The sequence below is a fragment of the Echiichthys vipera genome (assembly GCF_963691815.1).
Source record: "Echiichthys vipera genome assembly, chromosome: 7".
In the NCBI taxonomy this organism is placed as follows: domain Eukaryota; kingdom Metazoa; phylum Chordata; class Actinopteri; order Perciformes; family Trachinidae; genus Echiichthys; species Echiichthys vipera.
In genome coordinates, this window is record NC_139832.1 from 1,066,332 (window position 1) to 1,083,831 (window position 17,500).

Genomic DNA, 17,500 nt, shown 5'->3' on the forward strand with positions numbered 1-17,500 from the left:
AGAGCTGGTCAACGACAACACAGTCTGCAGCACCTACATGAGGGAGAACATCCTGGACCTGCTGACCAGGTACACAAGAGTCTGCGTTAGTTACGCTGAAACTGTTAAAGTGTAAAATCATCTGAGGCTCTTTTTCTGCACTTGCACTTTTTTCCGTGTACAAACTGCGGAAAAAGACCATGGGATGATTTTACTCCAAAACGGGAAAAGAGCATGGGCCCAAGACCGGATCCCTGTGGGACACCATGTGGCAGTAAATACTGTGACTTCCTGTCTGTTGTTCCTCCAGGAGAGGTCTGTTCATCCCGGAGGAGCTGTCAGACCTGGAGCAGCTGCTGTGGAGGCTGGCTCAGGGTGGAGGCGTGATGGCTGCGTCCCCGCCCGTCCCTCAGCACCGCTCCCCCTCCGGCCTGGACCTGCACAGCCTCTTCATCACCTACTGTCTGGACCGCGGCCTGCAGTACCTGCTGTACACCTACCTGGAGCACTACAGGTCCGTCTCTGCTTCTGTCTGTCGCTTAATCCCCGACAGTCAGGAACTTAACGAGCTGCTCGCCACCTCTCGTGTCTGTCCTCCACAGGTTGACACCCAGAAACTGTCCCCTCTTGACCAATGAGAGCCTGTCTGAGAGCCAGCCGTGGTTTGAGATGCTGGTGAAGATCCAGGAGATCACCAGGGATCTGTCAGGTACCTGCTGCTCTCTGATGGACGACACGAGCAGAGTCCTGCTGCTCCCACCTTCAGTCACGTCTTTATATCGTGTGATTATAGAAGACAAGGTCAAAATGTTCAATCTAGTCACTACATGTTCCCTGGTTCTGCCGTATTTCATTTACTGCACAGAAGGGGAAACACATCTAAGGGCACCCTCCCACTGTGCCTCCGTCCCGTGCCCCGTGCTTTAGGGTCCTTGTCCCCCCCTCCAGGCCCGTTTGTACCCACACTACCTGGGCCTCGGAGAATGCTTCTTGCTGCCTATACGTCATCACGCCGTAACACGTCACACGCATTGATGACGTCATGGCGATGCGTGGCTTTGTTTCCAGATCTTTCCGTAGACCTCGGAGTTTTTGTGCGTCTTGTCGACTGTTTTTGAATCTTTTCATCGACCAAATCTGCAGTAAACACTCCACCTCCGCATCACACCAACGTGAACCTTTCACCGCCATTGTTTGAAATGTCCGCGCATGGTCCCTCCTTCTTTTTTCTACGTCCCAACAGGCGCACAGGAAATGACCTCAGAACCGCCGTAGGCCTCGTGCTCGTACACGTGCGCACGCTCGTGCTCGTACACGTGCAAACGTGCTTTACTAAAGCCCACCTTTCCCAAACGGGCCGTGGACGGCAAGCGTGCCGCTCCTAGACGTGGTACGGTTGCACTCACACTGGTCAAAGGAACCAGACTTTAGCCGTGACACGTGCTGGGGCACGGGACGGAGGCACAGTGGGAGGGCGCCCTCAGTTATTCTTCTTACTGCTCCTTTTCAGACATGTTATACGGTTATTTTGTGTTTTATTTCTGTTATTCTGATTTTGTTTTTATTCTTATTTGTGGGGATTTTTATGTTGTTGTTCCTTTCACATGTTCATAAAAACTAAACTGAATTAATGGTTTAGTTAAAGTTTATATTTACTTTTACGCATGCTCCATTCAACTTATTCAGGGTTTGTTTCACTGAGTTTTCTTTAGTTAAACGCAGTTTGATTTGATTTTCACAGAGGAAACTTTAAACTTGTGCAGACACACAAAGCGTCATTGAGTCCTGAGAAAAGCGCTTAAGCGTATAAACTATATGATTATGATGATTACGTCTGTGTGCGTGTGTTGTTCCAGATCCTGGACTGCTCTTCCAGGCCAGTTTGACCAGTGCTCAGGTGCTGTTACCCGGCAGCCAGGCGTCCCTCAGCAGTCTGCTGTTGGAGGGACACAGTCTGCTGACGCTGGGCGCCATCATGTTCGCCCCCGGAGGAATCGACCAGGTGAACGTCACGCTTTATACTAAAGGGTAGAAGTCAGAGTCCGGACTGGACACACATGGGTGAAGTGGATTTATTGTGTCCTCCTGCTCGGGTCTGGACCCCTCCTCTGTGCTCCGTGTGTGCAGGTGGTGGCTCAGGGTGAGAGGTCGGGCAGGTCGGAGAGAACGGTCGACCCCCAGCTCCTGAAGATGGCTCTGGCCCCCCACCCCAAACTGAGGGCCGCCCTGTTCCCTGCCGGGCCCCGAGGGAACAGCCCGCCCTCCGACATCTCCGTCTACCACCTCCTGCAGGTACACACACACACACACACACACACACCTGCTGCACTCATTAAAACACCATCAAATACAGCATGTCCTGCTTGTGACAGTGGATTGTTGGTTGTGCGTCGTGTTTTCCAGTCACTCCATCCTCTGGAACCGTCCAGGCTGTTCAGCTGGCAGGCGGCAAACACCCTCAACTCCACCGGTAATTTCCTCTCACCAAAAAAGGGCATGTATGTGACGTTGGGGGGAGGGGCGCACGTCCATCTGGCTGACATTTACCTCCGAGGAGAAGTGAGGGCCAGAGGCTAGCTGTCACTCAAGAGACCACGCCCCTAATTATTCATAAACTTCAACCTCCAATCAAATAAAAACTAGCCCCTCCCCCTCAGTGTTGTCATGGAGATATGAGCTAAACACACAGACTAGAATGTTCTTTTGTCCTTAAACAGGTTTAATGATGCTGTGTAAACGTCCTGTTTAACATGGGGCTCAATGAGAAACTGCTCTGTTATGGAACCTGCCCCTAGTAGAGAATTAGCTAATGTTAGCATGCTAACAGGGTAAACTATACAGTGAACATTATAGCTGCTAAATGTTTAGCATGTAGCGCAGTCTCACAGAGCTGCTGCTGTGGCTGTCGACTCTTGTTAATGTATTAAACCTTATTCACATTCTGTTGTTTTTCACGTTTACGTGTCGTTAAAAAGTCTCGTAAATGCCTCAGACGTGCTGAAAGTGCTGATGTCTGCACCCGCGAGTACGCAAGTCTACGCACCAGTCTGATTTATCTTCTTTTTCTGTTATGATTAGAAAATAAACCAAAGTTCTGTGGCGTTCCTTTTCCGTATGTATGATTTAACCTGAGCCGGGCCAGGACGCATCCACACAGGGGTAGAAAACGTATTGATGAAGAAGGTTCAGGTTTCGCATCATCTCTGAATCTCACTGTCGTCCGCAGAAACGTCCGAGCTGCCTCACTTCTCCAGCCCTCACCTGGTCAACAGGTTCGCTCTGGTGGAGAACCTGGACTTCCTGTTCTACCTGCGTCACGGCCGACCCTCATTCGCGTACGCCACCTTCCTCGTCCAGCAGCTGAGCGGCTGCGGTGACGTCACGCTGCTGTGAGTACGAGGAACTTCTGTCTCATGTGTGTTTTCCCATCGATGATATCACAGGTTTGTAATGGTCTGTGTGTGCGTGTGTGTGTGTGTGTGTGTGTGTGTGTGTGCGTGTGTGTGCGTGTGTGTGTGTGTCTGTCTCTGTGTCTGTGTGTGTCTGTGTGTGTGTGTCAGGCTGCAGCAGGCCCGGCAGCAGGTGTACCGGTTGGCTCTGCAGTGCTTCAGTCTTGCGTCCGTGACGTCAGCGACCGTCTGCTTCTGCGAGCTGCTCGGCGTCTGCAGCCTCAAGCTGAGGGTCGACGTCCGAGCCCTGAACGCCGTCCTGCAGCACTGGAGCCGCCACGACACACACACCGCCCCGACACAGCACCTGCACACTCTGGGTACACACAGATACACACACACGCACACACACACACACACACACCCCCGACACAGCACCTGCACACTCTGGGTACACACACACACACACACACACCGCCCCGACACAGCACCTGCACACTCTGGGTACACACACACACACACACACCGCCCCGACACAGCACCTGCACACTCTGGGTACACACACACACACACACACACACACACACACACACACACAGCACCTGCACACTCTGGGTACACACACACACACACTGCCCCGACACAGCACCTGCACACTCTGGGTACACACACAAACACACACACACACACACACACACAGCACCTGCACACTCTGGGTACACAAGCACACACACCGCCCCGACACAGCACCTGCACACTCTGGGTACACACACACACACACACACACCGCCCCGACACAGCACCTGCACACTCTGGGTACAGACACACACACACACACACACACACACACACACACACACACACAGCACCTGCACACTCTGGGTACACACACACACACACACACCCCGACACAGCACCTGCACACTCTGGGTACACACACACACACACACCGCCCCGACACAGCAACTACACACTCTGGGTACACACACACACACACACACCGCCCTGACATAGCACCTGCACACTCTGGGTACACACACACATACACACACGCCCCGACACAGACCCTGTACACTCTGGGTACACACACACACACACCGCCCCAACACACACACACACACCGCCCCAACACAGACCCTGTACACTCTGGGTACACACACAAACACATACACAGCACCTACACACTCTGGGTACACACACACACACACACACACACACACACACACACACACACACACACACACACACACACACACACACACACACACACACACACAGACTCTGAGTAAACACACCTATTTGTGTGTTCTCAGTGTCTAAAGGTGTAAAGCTGGTGGAGGCGGAGCCTGGAGCAGCGGAGGAGCTGATTGGCTACCTGGAGGCTGCAGTGACAGACAGCCTGGAGCAGAGGGGCATCAGCAGGTGACGTCATCACGCGTCTTCACACTCTTTACTGTCACCGCACAACGTGTTAGCACGTTGACTAACCACGAAAAATCAAACCTGAGGAGGAAAGTGCTTAAAAAAGGACAAAGAGAGAGTTTGCTCATAGAAATACATATTTGTCTGTACGTGTGCGTGCATGCGTGCGTGCGTGTGTGTGTGTGTGTGTGTCTGTCTCAGGTCGTCGTACGAGGCGGCTCAGGAGTGGGCCTTACCTGTGCAGTTCTGTCAGCTGCACAGTCTGGAGCTCAGCTCGGTTTACCCCGCCCACTGCACTGAGGACGGACAGTTCATCCACTTCCTGTTCTTCGTCCAGCTGCACAACTTCCCACCCCAGCAGGTACACACACACACACACACACACACAGAGACACACACACACACACTTTTTGGCTCACCTGCCGAGGGGACCGGTGGATTCGTTCATCGGCCAGGTCCATTTTTAATCAGCCAAATAATAAATTGCCTCTGTTTGTTGCATATTCATCTGTTTCACTGAGATAATTTATAAACACATTTGAATATTAATAACTTCATTTCCAAACATTGCAAATGTAAAACTTTAACAAAGGAAACACTGATTAATGACTCATCAGAGCCACAGATGGGACCGATCCAGTCCAGTCTGCCTCTCTGATCAGAACCCCTCACCCCTGTCTTCAGCAGACTCCCTCTGAACCACCGTCCATACAGAACATGGGTGTCAAAGTCAAGGCCCGGGGGCCAGATCCGGCCCGCAGATGAATGATCTTGGCCCCTGGGATGATATTTCATTAGTATCAGAACCGGCCCGCACGCCACAGCTGCCTGCTGGTGTTTTTCACGCACCAAAACTACATTACCCACAATGCCACGGTAGCCCGCGAACTCACTGCAGTGCCGCTAGTGGGCTTCATTATTCATCAGCATTCAGGGCAGATGTCAACTTTCACCGCTTTAGCGCTAATGTTTGCTAGCGTCATCATTCGTCATTTTATAGCTACTACAATGTTTTGCTACATCAGCGTAATTTACTGCACGAGCGTGACCATCAAACATTTACCCGCCCCTTGGCGTGGAGCCGGCTCCTCCACAGCCCTGCACCCTGACGTGGTATTTTACCTTTAATGAGTCGTCACAGAGGTTTTATATCTTTTATATTTAACATCCTTGTGTCAGATCCTTCCTCTGACCATATTTGGTTCTTCCTCCAGGTGAGGTCACTGGCCGCACAGTTTGGCCCCGCCCTGCAGGCCCACCTGAGTCTGGCGTTCCAGGACCTGCAGGTGTACAGTCAGCGGCGGTGGCTCTGCGGCTCTGATGAGCAGTCGGGGTCTGCGAACACAGGGGAGGCCCCCGGGAGCCCGGAGCACCCCAGGGAGCTGTTCCAGGTCCTCCTGCAGAGCCAGGAGGAGGCGGCGCCCTGCAGGTACCTGCTGCAGGAGGCGCTGGTGCAACGCTGCCCAACGCTGGCCGTAATGGCCGCCTGTCAACAGGTGAGCTGTGTGAACGTGTCCTCTGCTCCCTGATCTCATAAACGCTCACCGCTCATTAACTCTGTCACGCCGTCAGGAGGCGGAGCCGCTGCCGTGCCTCTGCGTGTGGGTGTTGACCTCTGTGGACGATGCTGCGGCTGGGGAGGCCACCTGCCACCTGGACGAGGCCCCCCAGCACCACGAGTGGACCCTGCATGACCTGTCAATCATCTGGAGGACGCTGCTGGGGCGGGGCCACGTCAGACCCCTCCTACGAGGCTTCGAGCTCTTCCAGAAGGTATAAGACTGTAGCTGAGGGGAGGGAGGGAGATCACATGAACGGATGGCTGACGCGTGTGTCCTGTCTCAGGACTGCCCTCTGGTGCTGGTGCTGAGGATGTTCGAGCTGTGCTGTGACTACAGGAACTTCTCTGAGGCCAAAGCCAAGCTGCTGGACTTCCAGAGGACCCTCATCACTGTGAGTCGACTCACCTGACCATGAGCGTGTCTCTCTGTTCATCTCTCACAGGACGAATGAATGAAGCTCCGCTAGATCCTCTCCTCTTGTTTCCTCTCCTCTTGTTTCCTCTCCTCTTGTTTCCTCTCCTCTTGTTTCCTCTCCTCTTGTCTCCTCTCCTCTTGTTTCCTCTCCTCTTGTTTCCTCTCCTCTTGTTTCCTCTCCTCTTGTTTCCTCTCCTCTTGTTTCCTCTCCTCTTGTTTCCTCTCCTCTTGTTTCCTCTCCTCTTGTCTCCTCTCCTTTTGTTTCCTCTCTTGTTTCCTCTCCTCTCTTGTTTCCTCTCCTCTTGTTTCCTCTCCTCTCCTCTTGTTTCCTCTCCTCTTGTTTCCTCTCCTCTTCTCTTGTTTCCTCTCCTCTTGTTTCCTCTCGTCGTGTTTCCTCTCCTCTTGTCTCCTCTCCTCTCGTCTCCTATCCTGAGATGAGAAGGACAAAACAGAGACACCAGAGGGGTCTCGCATCGTCCTCCTTTAGACATGGAGGCAGCGTCCGTCTCTCTGATCTGCTTCTCTTCCTTCTTATTGGTGCAGCTGAGAAACGGCGGCCCGGCGCCCTCCGCTGGTCTCCCCCTACAGTGGGTGGAGAGCCAGGCTTCTGTGCTGCTCCTCACCGTGCTGCAGCGCTGCTCCTCCCAGTACGACCTCCACCGGCTGCTGCAGCTGCTCGCCGGCGTTGACAAACTCCTCAAATCCAACGGTGAGAGTCTGAGAGTCTGACGCAAAACATGTCACAGTCTGTCAGAGTCACTGGTTCTATTATCCAGCTGATGTGTCTGGAGGCTCCACAGTGAACTGTCTGTGTGTGTGTGTGTGTGTGTGTGTGTGTAGGTCCAGACTTCAGGAAGCTGAGTCAGCTCAGTCAGCTGCTGCAGGGGTCAGAGGTCAGCCTGTCTCCCCGGCTGCTGCAGTGCACTTCCCCCTCCGTCCAGCAGGAGGAGTTCCAGGCTGCGGTGGACGCCCTGCAGGCCAGGGGGTGCTACAGCCAGGCCAGGGAGGTCGCTCTGCTGGCCGGCCTGCCCGTCCACCGCCTGCTGCTCAGCCAGGTCCGACACACACGTCCAGATTCATGTTTACACTTTAGTTTGGGATTCTACATTCACGCATGTTTTATGTTTTACCTCTCTTTGACTTGATGGACACGTCAGTCTCCATGTGCAGCCACAGTATCTTAAATACTAAACATTAGATGTCCTGAGTGTGTTCATGCTCCTCCGAGGATGAACAGGAGTTTCCTCTGGTGTCAGCTGCAGGTCGATGTCTGAACCAATCAGCTTTCAGTCTGACGGTGATGTAACGTCTCTAGGGAAACTGCTGATATTTCAGGCTTTAAGTGTGATTCCGGCGCAAAATCATCCCATGGTCTATTTTCAGCACTTACACTCGAGCAGGGCAGCTCAGGGCAGCACGGTGAAGGCATTCAAAGGTCTTTTTTAACCACTAATGCTGCTGAAAATAACAGCAAACCTCTGCAGCAGCATGAGAAGAGTCCCTACACACACAACAAAGCGTCATCAGCGTAGTTAGTGAAGCCAGAGTTTATTAAAGAGTGTTTTAAAGACTTACCTACTGGCCCCTGTACCAGCTCCTCTCATAGTAAAGTCCATTACAGTGGAAGGAGCCCATTGGTGCTTTGTTGTGTGTGTAGGGACTCTTCTCATGCTGCTGCAGAGGTTTGCTGTTATTTTCAGCAGCATTAGTGGTTAAAAAGACCTTTGAATGCCTTCACCGTGCTGCCCCGAGCTAATCACTGCTAGCCACGATGATTCTGATTAACAAGCAGCGCGTAGTGCTGTTCTCGGTTGTATCAAGCGCGTTACAGTTGTTTCTATAATGAATCATCTCTGCGTTGATTAATAATGTAAATGTCATTCTTTTAGGTTCACTTTAGTTAATTCATGATGTTTTCTGACACATGCATTTCTGTCTTCCTTGCAGCTTCTGCAGAACGTAAACTCCCAGAAGTCCAAGCGGCAGTGGGGAAGGTTGGAGACCCGAGTCAGTCTCTGGAAGAAGTGTCACGAGCAGCTGAAGGAGGATGGCACTGATCCAGAGTCGGCCTCCGAGTTCTTCCTGTGTCAGGCTGAAACTGAGGCCGCTGCCTGCGAGCTGCCGGACGTCCAGGAGCGCTGCCTGCTGCTCTGCCTCGCCGCTCACTGGCTCTCGCTGCTCAGCCCGGCCCCTCGGGACCAGCTGGAGAGCCTGGAGAAAAAGCTGTGGATCAGCCGCGTCCAACAACACGTCCTCGCCGCCGCCGTGGAGAAAGAGAGCGTGTTCAACCTGCCGCCGCCCGCCGTTGCATCTGAAATCAACACCTACGAAGCGCTCATGAAGGAGTTCTCCTTCTCCAACGTGTCAGGGCTGAACACGGAGCAGAGCCTCAGTCTGGAGGGACTCCCGGCTCAGGAGCAGGATGAGCCGACCTCTGACTCACCGTTGAGTCCCGCTGAGAGGAGCATTCTGGGCGGGTTGATCGGTCAGTTATTAGATAAAGGCAGTATCCATGAAGCCAGCCGGGCGTGCCGTTATTTCTCCCTGTATCACCCAGACATGTGGGTGGTGCTGCGCTGCCGAGCTCTGGCCTCTGGAGAACTGAGCCCCGAAGCACCAGAGGAGGCGTCAGACGCTACGCCACAGAAGAGCATGACCAGCCGTAAGCTTCACACTCACCTTCCTCTGATCTATAATCAAGCAAAGGTTGAATCTGTTGAACGAGCAGAACACCACCATCTAGTGTCTCAAGATCGTAGTCCCAACAACAAAAAAGAAGTCCAGCAGTGGGGTTGCCAGGTTGGTCAGACCTGGCCCAGTAGCTCCAGGAGAGCGGAGTCTGTTTGAGCCTGTTTGAACCCGTCCCCTCCAGAAAATCACAGCATCGAAACCAGGATTAGAGGAGTTTGACTGACAGTTAGCGTTAGCTGTTGGCGTTAGCCGTTCCAGCTAAGTGCAGATGAAAGTGATGTTAGCATCCAGGAGCAGCGTAGCCATGTGGGCGTGCGTTTGAATGGCGTTCCTCTCCTTTCTCTCAGTCCATGGAGTGAATGCTCGGCCTATAGTGACTCTGGTTGTTGCCCGTCTCCGCTCACTCAGCTGCTGGGACAAAGAACGCCCCCTTCACTGAGGCTCCCAAGCAGCTGCACGATTGGCTAACTCCATTTCACCCAGTGCCAGACTACAGTAGCTGCACCCAACAACAGACAACCCTACAGATTCAACCTTTAAGCAATAGCTCACGATAGGCCGTGGTTTATTGGGATTATGTCACTTGTGAAACTCATTTTAATGACTTTTTATTGTATTACTCGGTGGTTTAACCTATAATTACACATCATCTTTCATTGTTTTTCTAACAATCTTGTGACTAATTCTTTAAAATAAATAAATATAAAAAGCATTAAGTGGAAATACTCAAGAGGAGCGCCTCAAAACATTTAATATGCTTTTGATAACGGCAGCACCTCTGACTTGAACTAAATGTTTAAGAGACTATTTAATGCTATAATTAGTAATTATAACACATGTGTAAGCAAAGTCACAAGTTCACAGAGTAGAAATAGATAAATTACACAAAATAAAAAAAAGTATAGGACCCAAAATCGAACCCTGAGGAACTCCAGCACCAATTTTCATGCGCGCAGTAAATTCACTGCAGCAAAAATTCAAGCAGTAAAACAAGAAAACCTGCAATTATAATCTTTACAGAGGAAACAGAACTCAACTTTTAAGCTTTTGAATTAATCCATGAAGTTACGCTGCTGTAAACGAGCCGAGTGGAGCAGCAGCTCTGTTCACATTTTAGAGAACGTAATTCATGTTTTCCACATGAATGATGTAATTTCACCACAAAGCCTGCAGACAAACATGCATCGCGACTGTACGGTGCCACAAACCGTTTCCAGGTTGAGCTTTGACCAATTTAGTGCCTTTCCTTAAAACCAACAAGTGCACCAACTCTTTGAAATTCTGCCAGATGTTCTGGAAAGTTTAGAATTTAACTTTAACTTAACAACACGTCTTTTCCCGTCTCTCTGTCCCCTCCAGCTCCCTCCATCAGCAGCCTGTCGACGCTCCACCTCCCTGAAGACGACGTCGCCGTTCAGCTCAAGAAACTGGTGGATCAGTGTCGCCACGGCAACAACTACTGCAAACAAGTCCTCAGCCTCCACCAGCTGTCCAAGGTACCCGACGGTCTGTTCAATACTGAACTTGTAGAGAAGCGATTATTCGTGTGACTCTGCACGTGTGTGAGAGTGAGACGCACGTCTGAGTACCTGAGTCCATCTGCGGGGTTTATTCTATAAAACAAGAGAGAGCAGCATGAGGGTGTAATGTGCACAGGCATCTCATCTTCAACCGCTTATCCGGGGTCGGGTCGCGGGCGCAGCAGCTCCAGCAGGGGACCCCAAACTTCCCTTTCCCGGGCCACATTAACCAGCTCTAACTGGGGGATCCTGAGGCGTTCCCAGGCCAGTGTGGAGATCTAATCTCTCCACCTGGTCCTGGGTCTTCCCCGAGGCCTCCTCCCAGCTGGACGTGCCTGGAACACCTCCCTAGGGAGGCGCCCAGGGTTCATCCTTACCAGATGATCCTGAACCACCTCAACTGGCTCCTTTCAACGCAAAGGAGCAGCGGCTCTACTCTGAGTTCCCCTCCTGAGGAAACACATTTCAGACGCTTGGACCTGGACCTGGTTCTTTGGGTCCTGACCTGGACCTGGTTCTTTGGGTCCTGACCTGGACCTGGTTCTTTGGGTCCTGACCTGGACCTGGTTCTTTGGGTCCTGACCCAGCTTTCATGACCACAGGTGAGGGTAGGAACCAGGACTGAGGGTAGATCCAGAGCTTTGTCTTCCTCAGCTCTCTTTTGGTCACAACGGTGCGGTAGAGCGACAGCCCCCGCTGCTCCGATGCTCACGCTCCATCGTCCCCTCACTCGCAGAGTAAATCAAACTTAAATAAAGCAAAAGTTTCATGCTGACGTGTAAACGCTGCTCTTCTCTCCCCAGGAGCTGCAGTGTTCCTTCACGGACATCAGCCGGGAGGAGCCCCGCTCGGTGCTGGAGAAGCTGCTGCTGTTGGAGCAGCCGGAGCGCCTCAGGAAGGCTCAGGCCTTCATCCGAGCTCAGGGTCTCGGTGCAGACACTGTGGCCGAGCTGCTGTCCTCCGCTGTGGTCCAGGCGCTGCTGGCCTCCACCCAGGACCTGCAGCCCGGTGAGTCCAGCACCTCTGCCGTCTTCTTTATGTGAACACACCGCTTCAGACAGAACGTCAGAGCTGAGATATTTGACTTCCTCTCAAATACTGTAAAAAAATAATAGACGTATCTTCAGATGTGAAACCAATAATGAAGTGTGCGTGTGTGTGTGCGTGGTGCGTGTGTGCGTGTGTGTGTGTGTGATCCAGCAGAGAGGCAGGTGTTCAGGCCGTCGGACGGCCGGGACTCGTTGGTCCAGCTCATCAAACTGTGTGAGGATCCGAACCTGGTTGGAATCAAACTGCTGGAAAACCTCAACGCTGTTCCACTGAGAGACCTGAACTGCAGTACGACACAAACACACACAAACACACACACACACACACACACACACACACACACACACACCCACACACACACACACACACAGTATTTGCTTGTGACTGATGTGCACCAAACGGCTTCTTACATGAATAATGGATTCAATAACTAAGGTGTTGGCTGCAGCGATGAAACCACAGGAAATGATTATCTGTTGAGTAACGAGTGTTTTCCTCTGCGTCTCCTTCAGTCGTCGAGCTGCTGATCGTGGCTCACGACTGCTTCAGTCTCACCTGTAACATGGAGGGGATCGTCCGCGTGCTGCAGGCCGCCCGCCACCTCAGCCACGCCTACCTCGCCCCGGGAGAGCACTACGGCCTGCTGGTAGGCCTCTCTCTCTCTCTCTCTCTCTCTCTCTCTCTCACACACACACACACACACACACACAAACACACACACACACACACACACACTCTTTCCCCTAAATATTGATGTGTGTGTGCGTGCAGGTGCGTCTGCTCACAGGTATCGGCAGGTACAATGATATGACGTATGTCTTCGACCTGCTGCATCAGAACCATCGCTTTGAGATGCTGCTGAGGAAGAAGCTGGACGAGGACAGAGGACAGGTGGACACACACACACACACACACACACACACACACACACACACACACATGTTTTTAGTACCTTGTGAGGGGGAGGGGCTAGTTTTTATTTTATTGGAGGTTAAAGTTTATGAGTCATTAGGGGCGTTGCCTCTTGAGTGACAGCTAGCCTCTGGCCCTCACTTCTCCTCGGAGGTAAACATCAGCCAGATGGACGTACGCCCCTCCCCCCAGCGTCACATACATGCCCTTTTTTGGTCAGAGGAAATGAGGCGGAGTCAAAGTCTGACAAGATGGAGACTCCCGTAGGCGAGGACGATTGGATCAAGTTAGAGAACGGACCTGACGGAGACGCTACATCTGTTTTTACTTAGTCTATGCTAATAGCATTAGCATTAGCAAGTGTGACCACTCATGTGTCTGTTTGGTAGGATGTCTTGTTGACATGTTAACACGTCTTGACTCCGCATGATCCTGATCCTGATCCTGATTCTGATCCTGATCCTGACCCTGATCCTGACCCCTGCTGCTGCGGCTGCAGACCTCCAGCCTGAAGACGGCGCTGCTGGACTACATAAAGCGCTGTCTCCCCGGCGACAGTGAGAAACACAACATGGTGGCGCTGTGCTTCAGCATGAGGAGGGAGATCGGAGAAAACCACGAGATGGCCGCCAGGACGCAGCTGAAGCTCATCGAGTCTCAGGCCTGGGGTGAGTCCGCGCTACACAACCATACAACAGCTCCCGACGCTGCTTCCTGCTCCGTCAGCCATGTTGTTTTTGTCTCTTTTGAACGTCTGCACAGTGGTCACTCCAGAGCTGAAGGGCTCGCTGGTCAAAGTGTTGGGGCTGCTGAAGGACGCTGCAGAGAGCTTCTCCAAGGTACCTGAGCTCCTCCTCCTCCTCCTCCTCCTCCTCCTCCTCCCGCCGGTTCCTTTGGCGCCCCGGTGAGACTTGACCTGTGTGTGTTTCCAGGACTCGTGCGTGCGTCAGGCGAGCCGCTGTGTCCGGATGGCCAAGCTGGTCACTCTTCAGCTGCACTTCCTGAACCAGGGATCGGACGTGCGCCTCATCAACTTGCGACCCGCGGAGCTGCTCCACGCCGTCACCTCACTGCCACGATGCTACCAGGTCAGAACCCCGACTTTTGCACATTATCACGTTGAACTAAAGATCGACAGAACAGGAGTTTGTAACTGTGTTGACAGTCTTTTATGTCAGTTTTAAAGCCACTCATTTCCTAATTCCAGCTTCTCAGTTGTGATGATTTGCTGCTTTTCTTCGTCTTATTGTTTTGTTAACTCCATTTTGGAGGTTTTGGGCTGTTGGTCAGTCAAAATAAGACGGTTGGAGACGTCTCCGGCACCTTTAGGACTTTATAACAGAGTTTTTTTAATATTCTCTGACAGCAGCGTAGCCTAAGGGCGCCCTCCCACTGTGCGTCCGTCCCGTGCCCCGTGCTTTAGGGTCCTTGTCCCCCCCTCCAGGCCCGTTTGTACTCACACTACCTGGGCCTCGGAGAATGCTTCTTGCTGCCTATACGTCATCACGCCGTAACACGTCACACGCATTGATGACGTCATAAAGCCCACCTCTCCCAAACGGGCCGTGGACGGCAAGCGTGCCGCTCCTAGACGTGGTCGGCTGCACTCACACTGGTCAAAGGAACCAGACTTTAGCCGTGACACGTGCTCGGGCACGGTACGGAGGCACAGTGGGAGGGCGCCCTAAACTACTATTTTAAAAGATGCAGATGAATCATTATTCTCCGGTCTCTCAGGTGTTCGTGGTGTCGGAGGCGTACAGCTACAGTCCAGACTGGGCCCACATCCTGTACCAGAAGGTGATCCTGAACGGGGACTTCGTTTACCTGGAGGAGCTCAAACGGCGCCGCCCGCTCACATCCGGCCTGTTTGAGGACATCTTCAAAAAGTAAGAGCTCGCCCATCAGGAGGTGAGACACGAGACAGTTAACCACCCGAAGGCTTGGTCTCCTCTCACCTGTGCGTGTGTGTGTTTTCGTGTGTGTGTGTGTGTGTGTGTGTGTGTGTGTGTGTGTGTGTGCTTGTGTGTTTGTGTGTGTGTCTCGTTTCAGGCTGGACGGCGCCCCCAGCAGCGTCACTCCGAACGTGAAGCGCCTGCTGACGCACTGCGATGACGTGTACGGCCGCTACAGGCTGGCCTACCAGCAGAACCTGCACGACGTCACCAAAGCGCTGCTGCAGGACGCCAAGACCTCGAGCTACCTGAGCGACAGGCTGGACGGCTGAGGGCGGCTGGGGGCGGGGCCTGTTCTCTAAATGACTGACTGACGTCTCCACGACAACAGGAACGATTACTGAAATACCAACATGACCATTAACTATTAAAAAAACAAGAAAACAAGCACGAATAAGAAAAACTGTCTTTGCGAACCTCTGAATCTTCAGATCAGCTGATTTCCTTCTCCTGAAACAACAGAATCTGTTTCTGTCCATAAATGAAAGAACTTCACATCATAAAACAACGAGAGCATAAAAAAGTTACATTAAAGACACTTTACGAACTGTTTTACATCTAAAATCGAAGCTTTCATCTCCGCACACGAGTCGATCCAGAGTCTGGAATCGGCTGCTTTTGCCTGGATCCGCGGATGTTTCACTGGAATTTACACCTTTTGTATTTTTGCTGAATCTAATTTTGGTTTATTGAATTTTATTACTGTTGAATTTTTGTGAACATTGAAGATTAAAGGTGAAATAATTTAAATTCAGAGGCAAAAACATCTGATGCTGAATTTCGATGCAGAAATATTAAACGTTTTTTATAATTTCACAATCCGATGAAACAGATTTACTTCCACACACACACCAATGATCCTGGATCAGGTCTCAGGGGCAGCAGCTCCAGCCTCTGATCCTGGATCAGGTCTCAGGGGCAGCAGCTCCAGCCTCTGATCCTGGATCAGGTCTCAGGGGCAGCAGCTCCAGCCTCTGATCCTGGATCAGGTCTCAGGGGCAGCAGCTCCAGCCTCTGATCCTGGATCAGGTCTCGGGGGCAGCAGCTCCAGCCTCTGATCCTGGATCAGGTCTCAGGGCGCAGCAGCTCCAGCAGGGGACCCCAAACTTCCCTTTCCCGGGCCACATTAACCAGCTCTAACTGGGGGATCCTGAGGCGTTCCCAGGCCAGTGTGGAGATCTAATCTCTCCACCTGGTCCTGGGTCTTCCCCGAGGCCTCCTCCCAGCTGGACGTGCCTGGAACACCTCCCTAGGGAGGCGCCCAGGGTTCATCCTTACCAGATGATCCTGAACCACCTCAACTGGCTCCTTTCAACACAAAGGAGCAGCGGCTCTACTCCGAGTTCCTCACGGATGCTGAACTTCTCCCCCTCTCTCTAAGGGAGACTCCAGACCCCCTCCTGAGGAAACACAGTTCACACGCTTGGACCTGGACCTGGTTCTTTGGGTCCTGACCTGGACCTGGTTCTTTGGGTCCTGACCTGGACCTGGTTCTTTGGGTCCTGACCTGGACCTGGTTCTTTGGGTCCTGACCTGGACCTGGTTCTCTGGGTCCTGACCTGGACCTGGTTCTTTGGGTCACATATTAAACGTTAAAGGAGTGTTCGTTCTTTTTGCAGCAGAAAACCTCAAACACCTTTTTTTACACTCTGCTCATAAAAATTGTGAAAATTTCAAAAGGTTTAAAGTTCAAATCCCTTAAATAACGTTAATATATTTATTTTGTTGTGTTTATGTTTAAAAATCTTTTGGATCTTTTTGTTTTGAGTTTTTTTTTCTGTAAAGTTGAATGAAAAAAAACATGTTTCAGCACTTTTATTAATCATTACGCTTTGATGACTCACACTTTAGCTCAGCTTCTACAGATTTAGGGATATGAAGTGTTTGAAACGGGCGACACGGTGGGGTGGTGGTTAGCACTGTCTCCTCACAGCGAGAGGGTTCCTGGTTTGAATCCCGGCTGGGGCCCTTCTGTGTGGAGTTTGCATGTTGTCCCCGTGTCTGCGTGGGTTTTCTCCGGGTTCTCCGGTTTCCTCCCACAGTCCAAAGACGTGCAGGTGTTCGGTTCATTGATGACTCTAAATCACCCGTAGGTGTGAATGGTTGTCTGTCTCTGTTCGTCTCTATGTGTCCTGTGATAGACTGGCGTCCTGTCCAGGGTGGACCCCGCCTCACGCCTGATGTCAGCTGGGATCGGCTCCAGCCCCCCGAGACCCCGACAGGGACAAGAGGCTGAAGATGAATGAATTAAGTACTTGAAGCTACTCAGAGAAAGGACGCCACAGTCCCGTTTTATTGTGAGCAGGGCTGCAGTTCTGTGTCCGTGCACCAGGTGGGGCTCCACGCTCAGTGTCCGTCCCACGCCGTCACACTCCTGCTGGAGCCTCAGGTTGGACACAGTGAAGCCTGAAGCCTCCACGTGTTAAGTGTTAATTACAGCTGCGGCGGTTTGATTCCACCAGGTGGAGATTCCTTTCTCTCCTCATCAGCTCTTTTTGTTAAACCTCCTTCAGACATTCAGAAGCTGTGTGTGTGTGTGTGTGTGTGTGTGTGTGTGTGTGTGTGTGTGTGTGTGTGTGTGTGTGTGTGTGTGTGTGTGTGTGTGT

General features: G+C 52.0%; 2 protein-coding genes across 2 annotated transcripts in view; both read left to right on the plus strand.

Moving 5' to 3' along the window:
- Positions 1-15,645, plus strand: part of spg11 (SPG11 vesicle trafficking associated, spatacsin) — a 22,931-nt gene extending 7,286 nt beyond the window's left edge. The window contains exons 15-40 of the mRNA XM_083916752.1: positions 1-69; positions 290-493; positions 582-688; positions 1,836-1,981; positions 2,107-2,271; positions 2,383-2,449; positions 3,206-3,368; positions 3,540-3,748; positions 4,682-4,790; positions 4,992-5,151; positions 6,005-6,286; positions 6,363-6,563; positions 6,636-6,743; positions 7,310-7,475; positions 7,607-7,821; positions 8,714-9,428; positions 10,817-10,953; positions 11,781-11,985; positions 12,178-12,315; positions 12,540-12,673; positions 12,799-12,918; positions 13,439-13,607; positions 13,702-13,778; positions 13,872-14,027; positions 14,677-14,828; positions 14,992-15,645. The exon at positions 1-69 is cut by the window's left edge and continues 127 nt beyond it. Coding sequence (XP_083772878.1) covers positions 1-69; positions 290-493; positions 582-688; positions 1,836-1,981; positions 2,107-2,271; positions 2,383-2,449; positions 3,206-3,368; positions 3,540-3,748; positions 4,682-4,790; positions 4,992-5,151; positions 6,005-6,286; positions 6,363-6,563; positions 6,636-6,743; positions 7,310-7,475; positions 7,607-7,821; positions 8,714-9,428; positions 10,817-10,953; positions 11,781-11,985; positions 12,178-12,315; positions 12,540-12,673; positions 12,799-12,918; positions 13,439-13,607; positions 13,702-13,778; positions 13,872-14,027; positions 14,677-14,828; positions 14,992-15,166 — 4,549 coding nt within the window. The 3' untranslated portion in view covers positions 15,167-15,645. The remainder of the gene's footprint in view (positions 70-289; positions 494-581; positions 689-1,835; positions 1,982-2,106; positions 2,272-2,382; positions 2,450-3,205; positions 3,369-3,539; positions 3,749-4,681; positions 4,791-4,991; positions 5,152-6,004; positions 6,287-6,362; positions 6,564-6,635; positions 6,744-7,309; positions 7,476-7,606; positions 7,822-8,713; positions 9,429-10,816; positions 10,954-11,780; positions 11,986-12,177; positions 12,316-12,539; positions 12,674-12,798; positions 12,919-13,438; positions 13,608-13,701; positions 13,779-13,871; positions 14,028-14,676; positions 14,829-14,991) is intronic.
- A 1,487-nt stretch (positions 15,646-17,132) lies between these two features.
- LOC310949028 (neuronal acetylcholine receptor subunit alpha-7) overlaps positions 17,133-17,500 on the plus strand; it is a gene marked incomplete at both ends in the record, with an annotated part of 34,435 nt that continues 34,067 nt past the window's right edge. Inside the window, 2 exons of the mRNA XM_083916360.1 lie at positions 17,133-17,145; positions 17,227-17,283. Coding sequence (XP_083772486.1) covers positions 17,133-17,145; positions 17,227-17,283 — 70 coding nt within the window. The remainder of the gene's footprint in view (positions 17,146-17,226; positions 17,284-17,500) is intronic.